This window comes from Melanaphis sacchari, unplaced genomic scaffold (genome assembly GCF_002803265.2).
Source record: "Melanaphis sacchari strain LSU unplaced genomic scaffold, SCAv2.0 Contig76_pilon_pilon, whole genome shotgun sequence".
NCBI lineage: Eukaryota > Metazoa > Arthropoda > Insecta > Hemiptera > Aphididae > Melanaphis > Melanaphis sacchari.
Window position 1 is genome coordinate 914,774 of NW_020271544.1, and position 16,093 is coordinate 930,866.

The 16,093-nt window shown below is 24.4% G+C and overlaps 3 protein-coding genes and 1 long non-coding RNA gene across 5 annotated transcripts; 1 reads left to right on the forward strand and 3 right to left on the reverse strand.

Annotated features, from left to right (window-relative positions):
- Positions 1–4,273: 4,273 nt before the first annotated feature.
- LOC112601261 lies at positions 4,274–4,864 on the reverse strand. The gene is made up of 3 exons (XR_003115042.1): positions 4,741–4,864; positions 4,602–4,683; positions 4,274–4,501 (listed from the first exon to the last, which is right to left on the reverse strand). It is a non-coding gene; the product is annotated as an uncharacterized LOC112601261 (long non-coding RNA).
- A 1,062-nt stretch (positions 4,865–5,926) lies between these two features.
- On the forward strand, positions 5,927–8,669 carry LOC112601247 (autophagy protein 5). Its single transcript, XM_025348740.1, has 6 exons — positions 5,927–6,291; positions 7,148–7,233; positions 7,888–8,013; positions 8,072–8,196; positions 8,254–8,454; positions 8,518–8,669. The coding sequence occupies exons 1-6, from the start codon at positions 6,136–6,138 to the stop codon at positions 8,622–8,624; spliced, it is 801 nt and encodes a 266-aa protein (XP_025204525.1). The 5' UTR covers positions 5,927–6,135; the 3' UTR covers positions 8,625–8,669.
- Positions 8,670–8,690: 21 nt separating this feature from the next.
- On the reverse strand, positions 8,691–10,620 carry LOC112601248 (surfeit locus protein 6 homolog). The gene is made up of 4 exons (XM_025348741.1): positions 10,402–10,620; positions 10,071–10,106; positions 9,926–10,003; positions 8,691–9,361 (listed from the first exon to the last, which is right to left on the reverse strand). The coding sequence occupies exons 1-4, from the start codon at positions 10,508–10,510 to the stop codon at positions 8,757–8,759; spliced, it is 828 nt and encodes a 275-aa protein (XP_025204526.1). The 5' UTR covers positions 10,511–10,620; the 3' UTR covers positions 8,691–8,756.
- Positions 10,621–13,766: 3,146 nt separating this feature from the next.
- LOC112601233 lies at positions 13,767–15,648 on the reverse strand. 2 transcript variants are annotated; one of them, XM_025348720.1, is made up of 5 exons: positions 15,456–15,648; positions 15,129–15,398; positions 14,288–14,459; positions 14,161–14,218; positions 13,767–14,070 (listed from the first exon to the last, which is right to left on the reverse strand). In XM_025348720.1, exons 2-5 carry the CDS (start codon positions 15,205–15,207, stop codon positions 13,843–13,845), a joined length of 537 nt encoding a protein of 178 aa, XP_025204505.1. In that variant the 5' UTR covers positions 15,208–15,398; positions 15,456–15,648; the 3' UTR covers positions 13,767–13,842. The 2 variants fall into 2 exon arrangements, with proteins under 2 accessions (XP_025204505.1, XP_025204504.1); XM_025348719.1 differs by having other exon boundaries at positions 15,129–15,648.
- Between the last annotated feature and the right edge of the window lie 445 nt (positions 15,649–16,093).

The following is a 16,093-nucleotide window of genomic DNA, read 5'->3' on the forward strand; positions in this document are numbered from 1 at the left end:
TTTCCACTGGTAAATAATAATATGTACTTTAAGTATATAAAGTATATTCAGGTATTTCATTATGACATATGTAATAACATCAATTTTCATGTTGAATTTGTATTTAAGTGTGATGTCCCTCATGCATTGCAGGCATAGTTAGAATTTTTGAATGGGGGAAGGGGGGTTAATGTTTAGGTATGTACTAGGGATGGGCAACTAAAAATTACAGGGTCAAAAAGTGCACTTTTTAGAAAATTAAGATCTAGCGGGCCAGAACATAAAAAGCAAAAAAAAAAAGTTATTCAAAATATGTATATTTTAATTAGAATTATTTTGTTTAGGTATAATGAAAAAGTATTTGAACTTCATTACATTAACCATAGTCTCCTTGATGTGATCATTAATTTACTGAATAATTAAAAATATTAAAATAATTAAATAAAAACTTAAATTTGTAAACGCGTGAGGTTTTATTTTTTTATTACCTATTCCATTGAAAACTCTAAATTCAACACTTTACAATTATTATCCTTAACTTATTTGTATATATACTTATATCAATATAAACAAGAACAATTAAAAAATATTATACAGAAAATATAGTTAATACACCTCTCTGCTATAAATTAGATATCAAGTTTCAAGTGGGTCATTGTAATGGATAATGCAGTTATTGAAGTAATTTATGGTATGACGATAAAATTTGAAAGTAGATATTAATGAATTATGTATAAATGTATAATGTATTTATTTTACACATATATGATGGCATGCGTGTGAATGTGTAATTAATTATAATTTTATATTCGAAGACAATTTTTCTAGTCCCTACTTATAGAAAAAAAAGTATTATTAACAAGTGTGAGCAATATAATAGCTATTAATATTATACAAGATAAAATAATAATAAATAGATTATGAACTATAATATATATATATTATTAGTTTCAGGTTTAGCATCTCAATATCCTAAATAATTTGTCATTAATTATTTTTAATTTTCCATTCTATTTTTTATCATACAAATGTGTAATTATGGGCTATATGGCCCTCATTAATTAACATGATTTTTTTTTTTTTTTTTTTATTGATCTAAAACACATCGACAGCTAGGCCATTAGTACAAGAATTTTTTTGATTACATTGTTGGTATTTTAAGTATTTACATTTTTACATTAAATTAAATTATACAATTCAGTTTTTTTTAAAAATAAAATTAAGTTTTTAATGTCCTGTGGGTTTGGTCCAAGTGCTTGACAGATTTGTTCGGAGATGTGGAATTGGTTTCGATATTGGTTGTATTTGTGACATTCGGTGATGATGTGGTTGACGGTTAAAGGAACGCTGCATGAGTCGCATAGTGGAGGATCATCTTTACTCATCAAGTAGCTGTGTGTTAAGTGTGTGTGTCCAATTCGGAGGCGGTTTATTATGGTTTCTTCTTTTCTATTGAGGCCGGGATTTTTCCATAGGTTTATATTATTTTTTATTTTGTTGAGTTTTGTGTTAAGTTTTCGCCAGTGAGAGTACCATTTTAACATGATTTAATATGAATTATATACATACATATAAATTGTATAATATATAGTTTAATTCGCTCGCCATAATATTAATTATAGATACTTAATAACTTTGAAACTATTTATTTCAATATGAAAATTATTTAAATGACATTAATTAATCAATAAAATTTATAAAATACCTACATCAAAGAAGAACATTTTCAATAGAATAATAGATATATATATAGGTATAGTAAATGGAAATGTAAAACATTTTATACACAATATATATATATAACTTCCTTTTTAATTATTTTCTCAAAACTTAATAACTTATAACTATTATATATTATTATATAGGTGTATACTTGATGCAATATATGAAATAAAACACCATTATTTCTTCTCAACTATTATTAAAATTACCGATAATAACACACACATATTTATACCTATGTATATAATTTGTAAAACAATTATATTTTACCATTTTATATAATATCGTATTTTATAATAAATATTCTTGAAGAAATAGATTTAATATAAGAATATATATATATTATTATATATAATAAAGATTGTTCACTTATAGCCTATACCTATATAGGTCTCCGCTTATAACACGCGCTATTATTGTTTAATCCTATAAAAAAAATTGTTAGATTTTATATTTGTAAAACAGTATAATTCTGAATTAACTATATATATATACCTAATTAACCGCATACTATATTCATTTAAAATATTGGTACATGCTATATTTATTCTTTGTATTTATACATATACATATATGTATATATATATTCTCAGATTTCTGATATTTTTGTATCAGATAAGAAATTATTAGATTTAAATGATTTTTAACTAGAGGCTCAGTATTAATTTCATCATTATAATATGTTATAAAACAACATAACTATCTATATAGGTTTATTAATAAATATGATTAAATGTATATGAATATAATTTTACATGATTATAGGTACTTTTTAAAAATTGTTGTTACATTTATTTAAATAATAAGTTTAATGAGCCCAACCGGTTCATTATTTGTTTTCAAGTTTTATGTGCTTACCAATTAACTAAATTTCATGTAAATTTACGTATATATTATGTAAATTAAAGCGGATAAATTATTAATAAATTCATTGATAATTTATACATAATATAGTCAGCTAATATTTTGTTAAATATATACTATAAACATATATTTTTATGCTTTTTTCCATCATCACGCGTATATATATTATTATTATTATTTGTATCTATTAGTACAATCTTTGAAAATATTTAAATTAAGTTTGAAATTATTACCTATTTATACAATGAATCTATATATATATACACATGTCTCACACCGTTATATTTACGAATATATATAAATTAAATTTAAATAAATAATAATATATTATACATTAATATATGTTACCTATTATTGTTTTAACGCTATCACGTATAAAATGTATAATACTTTAAAAATTAGTTCAATAAACCGTGTATAAACCTATTAACAGCAATTGCGCTAATAGAAAAATAAATTGGGTATTATAATATAATATATTATATATAGGTAGTAAGACTTACTATATATAGTTACTACTTAGTAGTAACGTACTAAAATAAATATTGTGTAAAATATTCTTATAAGAAATAGATATTATATAGCTGGCCCACCGTCTCCATTCAAAATTGTTTATCGTTTAATTTATTATTATTATATTATTAAATATATACTACAATGATTATTAACAATATTAACATTTAATTCAAACTATAATAAATATAATATAATATTATATCATCTGTATTAGTGACCTAAACTCTGCAATGATATTATGATGGATGCGGGTTCTCTTGAAACCATATATATTGTACATTATTTTTATGATAATCATATGAGCACATACGGATAGTTATAAGAGTTATATACAGATTACAGGTGTAAATTAGGTATAAAAGATCATATTCTGGACTATACAGATCGTTAAAGATTAATATATATATTTATTATTTATCGATATATTAAACTGCTGCAGTTATCAAGAAATGCATAGCATCATACGTTATTATAATTTATTGTAGGAACTAGATATGTATATAAAATAATTTATATATATAATTTAATTTTTAAACCTATAAGTATTTGTATTTTATATTTGATAAAAAAAAATTTATTAACCTATTTATATATATATTGTAGTAGTCGCTTAAATTATAAATAAATATAATAGATAATTATAACTATTTTTATATTTACATTGCGTAATATTTTTTTTTTTTTTTAATTATTTTAGTAAATCATTTTTTGACTGTATAAACTTTGCTAAAAAGCTATAAAATTATACCTAACTTACCTAGGTATATCTTAATTAATATTAGTACCCTGCAAACCCTGTACCAATAATACATATTTATACACTCATATAATGGACAATGGTTCATATATTTACCTATATATATTATATAATAATGAAATTAAATATATTTATGAAATAATAATAGCAGTTATATTATAATTTTAGGCATTAATTGATATTGCAGTTGACTATAATTTACACGTAAATTTACTTGATCTTATATGATTTAAAATAAGTTGTATAATTACCTAGTTATATACGAAATACAAATAAAAATTATGTATATAACGCATAAACTATATATATATATATATATATTTTACAGAGAATAATAATTGCATAGCTTCGTTACCTGCACTACACATATGATTTATAAAAAAATTATCTCACTGTAACTAAAAAAATAGATAATAATATTTATCGTATTGCTTTCACAAAAAATAGTAACACAGTTACATAATAATATTAGGTATAGGTATATATAAACATAGGTACATAAATCCAATGCCATGGCTATGGCATTTAAATATGGCGATGTGCCAAGTATTCCTAAAAACCGTAGGTATCATCCAGGTCTTTCAGTGAATCTCTCTTCACCAAGTTAACTGCACCTGCGCCAATGCGCCATAATACATCTCAAACTTCTCATTAAACAAAGACCTAAAAATTTAAATAGTCTCTATTACAGCTTATAATTAATTTAAAAAAATACACACCTAATCAACTATAGTTATAACCTATAGGTTAGACCTATACTTACATAAATTCACTGCAGTAGTAGGTATCTAACTTAACAGATGATTTCATCCCAGATAAACCCGCCCACGTCAATTAAAAAAATCCTGCGATAATTGAGATCTCTATTAAATCCCGATTCGTATTGATTAACTAAAAAATACTTCTCATCTTCCCAAGTTAGAGGGTTTCCATACTGCAGGTGAGCCTCCCTCCTCAGTCCTCGCGTTATTCATATTGTTGATTTATTTTGTAACCAAATTTACTTATTGCATATATATATATATATATTTTACAAATTATAAATAGGTATTATTTTGTTTAAATAAAATTAAAAAAAGAAGGTCAAAAAATTGAACATTTAATACAAGGAATATTCCTGACAAGTTGTTAAATTGTGCATAATATAATGTATACATTAGTTATAAAATATACATAGTATTAAAGCTTACCTTTAAGTTTGATTATAATTTATAGGTCAATTCAATTTAATATATTGAAGCTAACAGCACAATTGCTAAAATTCGATTTTACTGAACACAAATTTGTAAATGTTAATGTTATGAATAGAAAACTATTAACTAATAACTTTATCAATGGTTTTTTGTTCTGTGTATATAGCCATATAGGTACACCTATCTGACTACGGTAATCAAATCTGATGAATGAACTCTGGACATCGAATCTTAAGAGAAGTTTTAAATAACATTAAAGTTTCTCTGAACTATTTATAGCCATATTCCTATACCTATAGGTTATACTTATAGGTAAGTGCACATTTGAGATCGTACTAAGTATTTTCAATTTTGCTCAAGCTTCAATTTATCATTAATGTTGAAGATATATTTAACCATATACCACAATAGGGTTGTCGACCTTGGTATAAGAATAAAAAGTTTTGCTAATTTTGTCCTTAATTATTGGCACTAACATATGATCTGAGCGATAAACTGATAAACGAATATAATAAGAACCACAGACACTCGCACTAGTGTCTAGACTCTAATTAGGTACGGATATTTTATTATTCTGTATTTTTTTAGTTGTAACTTATCATTAATGTTGTCCGATAATAAAAACATTAGCTAAATCATAAATCGTAGATGTAGGTGTCATGATCGAACGATGTTAAATATCTTAAATATATAGGTATACACTGTACAGCCATATGCTCATATAGGTAAATAGCATAAATAATATAATATTAAACCGTGTTATTATGTTACCATCATTATCACGACCGTGCCTAGCTCATATTGTCATACTACTTACACAGCTGTTGTTGTTTATATAATGTTATCTAAACTATTTGCGTTAAGAGCGGCCGAAGTGGTATAGATAACGCGATAATAAGTAATAAGTGATAATGCACCTAACTCAACAAAATAATATAATACTATATACAGTAGAGTAAAAAGTTGTACTAGACTATTTAATAGTTCTACCAAATTACAAAATGTAAATAGGTATTGAACAATCACCAAAATTAGTCCCACGGAATAGAAGACGTCGTAATATAAAATTCTGTTCTATGGTCCATTAAAACCGTTTCGTTTCCAATGGCAAACGATACGGAAATTCTTCACTATTTATGGAATGGAAAGTTACCTGTATGTTTTCAACTAGATGAACAAGAAATTCATGGTATACAAAATCCAGAGCCATTTTACTTGATGGTACCTCGAATGAGTTACTTTCCGTTGGTCTGTGATAAAGTAAGTTAGCAAAAAATATCAATATGATTTATAAGAATCAATTGATTACTATTGTCATGATAGTCAGTCAATGGTGTATTATTTTTGAGATGACCGTGGTAATGTTATAGTTTAATAACCAATAAAGTAATATACCTAGCTATCATACTTGTAGGGTGGTTAATTTTTTTGGGGAGCTCTAGCCCTCCTAGAGATAGACATGTACTAACTCATGAAGGGCTTTGTCTGCATTATGGGAGGGTTATTTTCCAATTGAAAGAGGAACTAAGCCCCCCAAGTCTCCTTAATTACGTCTATGCTAGTTATATAATTGATTTAAAACCATTCAGTGATTATTCTGAAAAATAATATTATTGATTTCTCGTGGTAGTTTTAAAATATAGTTTATACCACTTATTGACTGTTTCTGGGTTTAGATTTCTGTTCAAAATCTTAACTTATTTTCATTTCGTTAGTTGAAAATTGCTTGAAATGAGGTAAAAACAACCAACTTACTACCTATGTAATTTTGTAAATTATTATTAGAAATACATTTAAGGTTAATATAAATATAAATTTAAGTTTCTGTTAAATTTACTTATACTTGATCTGAACAAGTTTAATATTTTAAGGTAGGATAGCGAGAAAATAAATAGAACCTTATCTTATTAATCATCTTGGTTTAAGACAATAGCTTAGTAGCTTTTTCATTTAAAAACAAAGCTAGTTTTTTTTATACGGGTCTAGAGATATTAAATTAGCACTATTTTACTAGCCTAGCATTAAATACTAGCCTTAGGTAATAGACTTTATACAAGAAAACTATTAACTAATATAATAAATGTATTTTATTAATATCTAAACTATATTTCCTAAGGCAAAAAAACATTTTGTGAAGCATGTGGATCCTGAAAAACAAGAAATGGAAATGTGGTTAGAATTTAAGAATATTCCATTAAAATGGTAAGTTATTGTGTTAATACTAATTTAAATAGTTATTTCAATTTCCTTACTAATGATTATACTTCATCATCATTAAGATTCAAATTAACTTGAGTTAGAACATTAGATATGCCTGTCTTACCCCAAAACCAGCTAACCAAGTGAAATTAATTAAAACTTTTTTTATAAACAATGTTATTATTGTAAAATATAATAACTTGTGAGTAATTATTCAAATTTTTTGAACCAAATCATTTTAACAATTAAAATGTTCAAATTTTACACTGTGGCATTATATCTTGATTGTTTAAATTGATCCATTATACTTTTAGTATTATTATTTAACATTTTACTAAATTATTTTGTTTTATTACTATTATAGTGGTGATTAAAATATTGAATGACAATTTATAACCCATCAAGGATAAACAGTTGTTTTATCTTAGTCTTATTTCACCTATTAGATACTTAATGTAATTTTTTTTCTCGTGTTGGAAATGTTACTGACCTAATTCAAATATTTTTATTTTTTACAACAGGTTATCTATAATATGAATCAATTACCATTATAATTTCATATAAAAAATTAACATTTGTATAAGATTTAGTTTATAATTAAATAATAAATATTGAAATCAATAGAAAATATATTGTAATAGTTTTTCATTTATACAGGAATATACCAATTGGTGTTCTTTATGATCTCTTTACAATTGATGATAAACAAGTTGATTTACCATGGCAAATAACTGTTCACTTTGATAATTTTCCTGAAGATCAAATACTGCGATGCTCATGCCGGTAAAAAACTATTAATCAATTTATTCTAAGAATAAAAAATAATTTATGTTTTTTGTAGAGAAACTGTAGAATCTAATTTTATGTCAGCAATGAAAGAAGCCGATATGCTAAAGCACAGAAGTCAAGTATTTTCAACTATGCAGCGACATCAACATAATCAATTATGGACTGGACTACTTAATGGTGAATAGATTTTTTCTTAAATATTTTTTGTAAAATAATAAAATATTATGTTTCCAGATAAATTTGATCAGTTTTGGTCAGAGAATAAAAAACTAATGGAACCATCTGATGGCAGTTATTTTAAACACATACCTGTACATTTTTATCGATCGGGATCATCAGTTATGACACAAACACTAGTTAAGCCAGTTTCAGAAGATGGAAATCATATGACATTAGGAGAATTAATAAAACTTAATTATCCATCAGTGGATAATCGTATGTTTGTCTATAAAATTTTCATGTTTGTTTTAATATTAAAAAAATATTATTTGTTTTCAGCTAAAATTTTTACTCATGGCATATGCATACCTCTTGAAACACCAGTTCAATGGATGAGTGAACACATGAGTTACCTGGATAATTTTTTACATTTAGTTGTTATCTAATACATATGTATAACAATTAATATATATTTATTACATATTTGTGTATAAAAAAAAAAACTTGTGAAATATTATTGATAATTTTATAATTTCTAATAAGATCGCCAATTTTTTTATACTTATAAACATTTTTTATTAATTTATGCCGGGTACAAACCGGCCTTTTTTTATAGCTTTCTTTTTTATTTTTTCCTTTTTTTCTTGTTTCTTTTTCAATAAATTATTTGTACGTTTATCTTGCTTTTCTTTCTTGGTCTTTTCTAGAGTATTTTTCCTTTCTTCCCATTTTGTTGCACTAACCTTTTTTTGTCTTTCTTTCCTAGCAATGGTTTTTTTTAATAAATCCACATTGTCTTTAACTTTTACCCCTTCAGCTTTAGCCAAGACATTATTCCAAGCATCCCGTTGTTTCAATTCTTTAGCTTTATCGCTTTCACCAGACTTTTCCAGTTCATTATACATTTGTTGCTTAGTTTTAATTTCATCTAAAGCCACCTTTGCATTTGTACTTGTTGGAGGTGCAGTGATTTCGGTTTGTTCTCCTAAGAAATTTATTCTATTGAATACTAATTTAGCCTTGCTATTAGTACCATTTACTTTAGAAGATTTTTCATTTGTTTTTTCAACAGTATCATTAGGTTTCTTTTCACCTTTAGTTTTTTCATGTATCTTTTTTTTTCTTTTAATCTTATTTTGAAGTTTGTTTTTAATTATTTTTCCTCGGTATGTATATTTCTTTTCTAAATAAAAATGAAAAAAGAGTTTATTTAATAATTATAATACTATGTATTTGACATATTATTTGTAATATAATAAAATAATTGGATTTAAGTCGTAACAGTAGTGTTAGTCAAAACTAGTTATTTTACTTATCACTGGCTATTACTAAACATTAAATATTATAATATATGACCCTGACAAATAATATATATATTTAAAAAGTTATTTTAAACAGTAAATACATTTGTAGATACTACTATAGAAAATATTTCACCATCAGAACCATTCTAAAATAGCCACAATTTTAACTTTACTTATATGGTCTGATGATACTGTATATTTGAATCAAAATGCCATTATTATAAGTAACTCAAATAACATTCTAGAAGAATATTTTCATTGATGAAAAAGCAAGTTTAATTGTTGGGGTTGCATATTTTTTACAGTTAGAGGCCAGGAAATAACACACAGAATGTATTGTACTAACTTACATTTTAAATCAAAATAATCGTTTTTTAAAATACAAAGATATATTTTTCTAGCATATTAAATAAAGTTCTAGGGTTAAAAATAATATTCATTACCTCTTATTGCAGCAAGTCTTGTGTGTAGTTCATCTAAACTTTGGGCTCTATTTATTTCGTCGCTTGCAAGTATTGGTTCTAAACAAAATCAAACTGTCAAAAATATAGTTAAAATATGCAAGTAAAATAACAAATTAAAGCTTACTTCTGACTTTTTTATCACTATCGCTTTCTTCTGAATCTGAAAGAGTATACAAAGAAATAAATTATACATCATGTGATTTACAAAAATGACATTCAAACTTATTAACTATTACATTGGTTTAAATAGCTTATAGTGTGTATAAACACAAAACATACACTAAAAAAAAATTATAATTAACTTATAATATAATATAATTTCACACAAAAAAGTAGATTTTACTTATGACTAATGTCACTCGACATTTGAAACTAATAAGTCTTCAATAATTATTTTGTGTATAAGTATAGCAATATTTTTTTGAAATGAAAATGCACATGTTTATACAATTTACCTGAGTCTTCTACGCGCTCCGGAAATTTCACCTGATTTAGAACGGCACTAACGAAATCAAATTCTTTATTGAAGAGGTTCTTCACACTGTCTTGGTTTAACGGCAACATTATTAGTAATTTTGATTTTGTCTTAAATTATAAAGTTTAATTATATTGTCAGTAATTGTTAAACTTAGTTATTTCAAAAGAATAACACATTTTTTAATGGACTAAATCCTATTATCATTTGTTTTTATCACCACTGTCGACAACGTTAATTTATCAAGTATTTAATATAATACCATTTTCGCTTAGTAGACAGAAACACTGTTCACTTTAACAACTCACGCGGCCGCTACATAATATAAACACAGAATATGGGTATATTTATATTAGCCAATGCCCATTAGGTACATTACCTACTATTTTCTAATATAATTTTCAATTTAATAAATTTAAGGATTTCGCTTTTACTCCAGGTTTCAGGAAGTGACTATATAATGTTCTCATCACGAATCTGAATAATATTTGAGATTCTGAGGGAGCGATAATTGAAAATGATAATTGATAATGATTACACATAATATTTGGGAAACATTTTTAAATGTTTATTATTTTTTTTTTTTTAATACAACCAAATATTCAAAATTGTTTGAAGAGAAATAGTTGTACACTTTTATAAGTATTATATATTAGATATATTAATTTGGCTTTTAAGCAGAATTTGTATTATATATGTTGAAAAATTTGAGAAGAACATTATATAATAATATATAATATACATATATATAAAAACTTAGGTCCCAAAAATAAGAATTTTAATGAATTTTTAACTGTGAAATAATTTGTACATTTTTGAGATTTTGACAAAATTGTAAATTTAGAAGCTTATAAAAAAATATTGAAAAAGATTTATGAAATTTTTAATCGAAAATTAAACAACTTATGAGGAGCTTAGTATTAATTTTTTTAGGAGTCCTACCAAATGAATTTTATACACAGAATAATTTTTTATCGACATTTGTAGAAAAAAATTTAAAAAAATTCGAAAATTTCACATGTATATAAATAATTTAAAAAGAATCAAAATATTTTTAAAATAACACTATATAAAAAAATGAAAATGTTACATTTGGTTCATTTTTTAAGTTTTTAAGGTTATTTGTTCTTGATGAGTTTCACCAAAAAACTAAATTAATTTTGATAATTGTATTTACGTACAAATTCCTATATTTTCATTATTTTTTTTTTTCATTTTTCTTTGATTATAAAAAGAAGTACTGAGAATTTTCACCTTTTTTAAGTACAAACTGGATCCAATTTGCTATCAAAACCCATTCTTAGAATTAAAAAATAAAGAATTTTAGAATAACTTATAACCCCTCTTTAGTTCATCTATCTATTAGTTACCTACAGTAGGTATAGTTACATATAAATTTATGATTATGTTAATTTAATGAACAATGTACATAATATTAGTACATTAAACTAAAATTGTAAAATTATATCATTAATATAAATATTTTAATAGTATTATAAAACAGTTCTACTAGTAAATTCATACTAGCCAATACTAAAGATATTAAAATAACAGGAAGAAGACATACACACATTTTTTGGACACTCCTTGTTCAATGTATATTAGTTATCAGAAATAAATTTAAATTCATAAAAACAATAGAAAATCCAGACAAAATTTATTTTACACACAAAACCACAAACAATTAAATTTTTTTAGCAGAGTAAATTATTATTTACAAAACAATAATTTAAACTAGGTAAATTAGTGGAAAAAAAAAATCAGTCATATATTAATAAATACATGTTAAGTACAAGGAAAACTTAAAAATTTACTCTGACTCACAGCCTTTGTTTTTTTTTTATTTTTTTTTTAATGTACAATAATAAAAATATGTAATAAGTTTAATAATTGTAATTGTATCTTATAGTAATTTAGTATAACACTTTAACGTTTAGCTTGCCACAGGCATAGATAATTTATCATAATGAATAATGATATAATATCAACAACAATTGTTAATGTAGCATGAATAAATACCAACACTACAAATTTAGTATCATAATTAAAATAAACTAGATGATAATAAACTAAAGCAATCAAGATTCAATAGTTAAATATGTAATCTAAGTAGCTATGATCAATTCAATCCAACTATGAAAAAATGATGGCTCAAAGTTTAAACATACTTCTAAAATCAATATTGGAATGAATTGAACTCAGCATTAAATTCTGAAATTGAAGTTAGTTACATTTATAAAAAACATAAAATTACAATAAATTAGTATAATTAATACTCATAGAAAAAAAAAAAAAACATAAATATTACTCAATGATTAATAATTAAGTGATGAATTTGCAAGCAAAAAATACAAACGTTTAAATAATCAGGAACTCACTATTTTTTTTTTTTAATAATATTTAATTTTTATAAAGTCAAATCAACATAATATACAATTTAGATTAGGATTAGAAATATATAAGTACTTAATAAATGACTTATACTTGGAGTGTATAATTAAATGCTAATAAATAATGAGTAACAATAGTAAACAATACAAAAGCCTTACAGATTTCAACTATTAATATTTAATGACTAGCAAAAGTTTAATAAGCCTTCTTATGATTGTACTTTACAACTTACATAAATTATAATAGTTTATGATTTTTCTATTGCATTGACACAATACTGACCAACAAAACAAATGAACTTTAATAACAAGTGTTATGTATAATGCTAGTATATTCAGTATTTAAAAATTATCATATAACAAGTGTATAGGTTGATCAGCTATATTCTAATACACATCACACAGAATTAATTTCAGATGTTATATTGCACGCACCAATTAATTAACATTAAGTTATGATTTAAAATATACACTTAATTAATTTACTAAATAGGATTTGGTAAACAGACTAGAGAAAAACAGTACTAAGCTAAGTCATAATTATTAATAATATTTAAATTATAGCACATTTCAAGTCTTATGGGTATAATATTAGCTGCAATTTTTTAAAATTATAGACATTTAACAATAATAACATTAAAATAAAACAATATTTTAGATATTAAAATATTATTATAAAAAGAATCAATTTACAATAAAGAATAATAAATGATGATCAGTCCGAAAATATCTAGCATTATCATCACAATCAATTAAGTTAAAATAATTGTTTCAATTATGTAAAAACATAAAAGATTTTGACAAATACTTATAAAATAAAACAGTTTTAGATAGATTTTCATTGATATCCAAACTTTTTTTTCATACTGTAAATAATTTATGTTATTATTTATTTTACATTATTTTAACTGTCATTAATACTGATATAAATTAATACCATTCAACAAATGTAGCTACAATATATACAAATAAATGTAAAATATTATAAAAATGCCAATTAATATATTAAAATAAATAATACATTTTGTACTTCATATGAGTTCAGTATGGAAAGCACCTTGTTCTTGGTCAAATTGAACAACTGAATGAGAAACTCGAAAATGTGGCTGTCGTGGGTTACGTAAAAAACGGGATCTAGAATTTGAGCAAGGTTTTGGTGAATTGCGTATTCGTGCTCGTTCCCATTCCATTAATAACGCATGTGTACGATGAATTTTTTCCAAACGTTGTTCTTCAATAGTTTGCGTATAATCTGCGCCCTAAAGTAAAATTTATATTGTATTAATAGAAAATAATAATGATAATTATTTTTTTCAAAATGAGAATATAGTAGATTGATCATCACTTACCATTTCTATTTTTTCATCTAACATTCTAAAGAAATTGAGTTGACTAGAAGATAATTGTCTATACATAGAATTATGTATAAGTACTCTATTATAATTATTAATGATGAATAAAGAAATAGTTGCTTACGGATTGACAAATAACGAAGTGGAAGACTGTGGACTTGACATACGTTGATGTAGTGGACTTGAATCATCCATTTCAGACATGTCACATAAATTGTTTACAGACGGTGTACTTGTCAGCTGTATTGGTTCCTCAACATGATTTTCATAAACACTGCCTTCACTTTTTTCATCATCTAAAAAAACAATTGGTTATTAATAAGACATTTTGATTGTTGTATAATAGTAAATAAATTTGAACATTGATTAAAATAAATTATTTTAATTTTATAGTACTATATATTCTTGATTCTTGAATATCATAGTATTTTTATATATTTACTCTACTGGGTATACTAAAGCCATTTTATCTGAAAAAATAATTAAGTTGAACTACTTTATCTATAATATACTGAATTGTGTGAAAAAAATTATCCAGTACAAAAATATCTAATGAATTTAAAGTAAATAATTTTATCGACATTGTACAGTGTGCCTATAATAATAAATATTAAAGGGTCAACTAGAAAATGCATAGAACATATTAACCCTTTTAAAAAATAATTTATACTCTTGGAAATTCAATTCTGTATTTTAGTCCAATGTTGAAATTAAAATAAAGCAAACTCCTTAATATATGTTTATATAAATAAATTAAATAAATATATCCCCTAACTTAAGATTACTCACATGTATATAGTATTACATGTATAGTAAAGTAAAACATCAACAAGTTTTCAGAATTCAAATTGCACACTACCCTATAGAAATATAATGATTAAATACATGTACGTGTTTGTTTAAGGACTGTAAAATGTGAAATACAGAACACTATAAGATAAATATTAGTATATAATATATATTACCAGATTCTTTGTGCTTGTTTTTTTTCTTCTTGGTCTTTCTGGAATATGAGATTCCAAAATGACTAGGACCACAGCCCATATTAAGAAAAAAAAAACAGCAATATCGTATCTCCCACTTCACGGTCTATACTGGTTAGTTTTACCATCCAACGAAGGCATGTTGTGTAACTGTTTGTTAAAAATATGGCTATATATTATATAAAAAAGCATCTTGCCAGTTGTGATGAAGTAGCTACAGTCACTGTAGTTACATTTGAGGTTTGTTAAAAACTATAATTATAATACATTTAGAATGGTTAACGGCGGTGGTAATTTAATACAATTTACTTTAACATTTTTTTATTGTATACAAATTAGATGATCGAACAGTTGAATAGAATACTTTGATCAGGTAATTAAGGAACAAGATGACGAGAATACAGTGAGTAAATAATAGTTATATTATATTATTTAATATTTACATCATATATTCGGTAGACATTAGCAAATAGTAATTTTATACAGTATTGTTAAATATTAGTATTAGAATTTTTAATATCTCAAATCTCAATCGTGTTATGGTGATTGTATTGATAATTTGATTTTGATAGCAAAAACTACATATCTGGAAACAGTAAAACAATATTAGACGACAAAGTATCGTTATCGTAAACGGTCACACTGTGTAAATCGTGAGATTTCAACTTTCAAGTGACTATAGGTATCTAAAAATGTTAACTAAAAATATTAGAATATATCATAGATATATATCATGTTAAATCGTAAGTAGGTACTGCACTACTGCGTACTGACTACTGGCTAGTAATTCGAAGACAATAAAGTCAATAAACAATAAAAAATATTAAATATATTGCATATTATAAATATACAGTAGAATCACTAGAATCTCGGTAATCCGACACATATCATAACCTAACGCTACTGCCGGATTAACAAAAATGCCGGACTAGTGGGGAGTTAAAAAA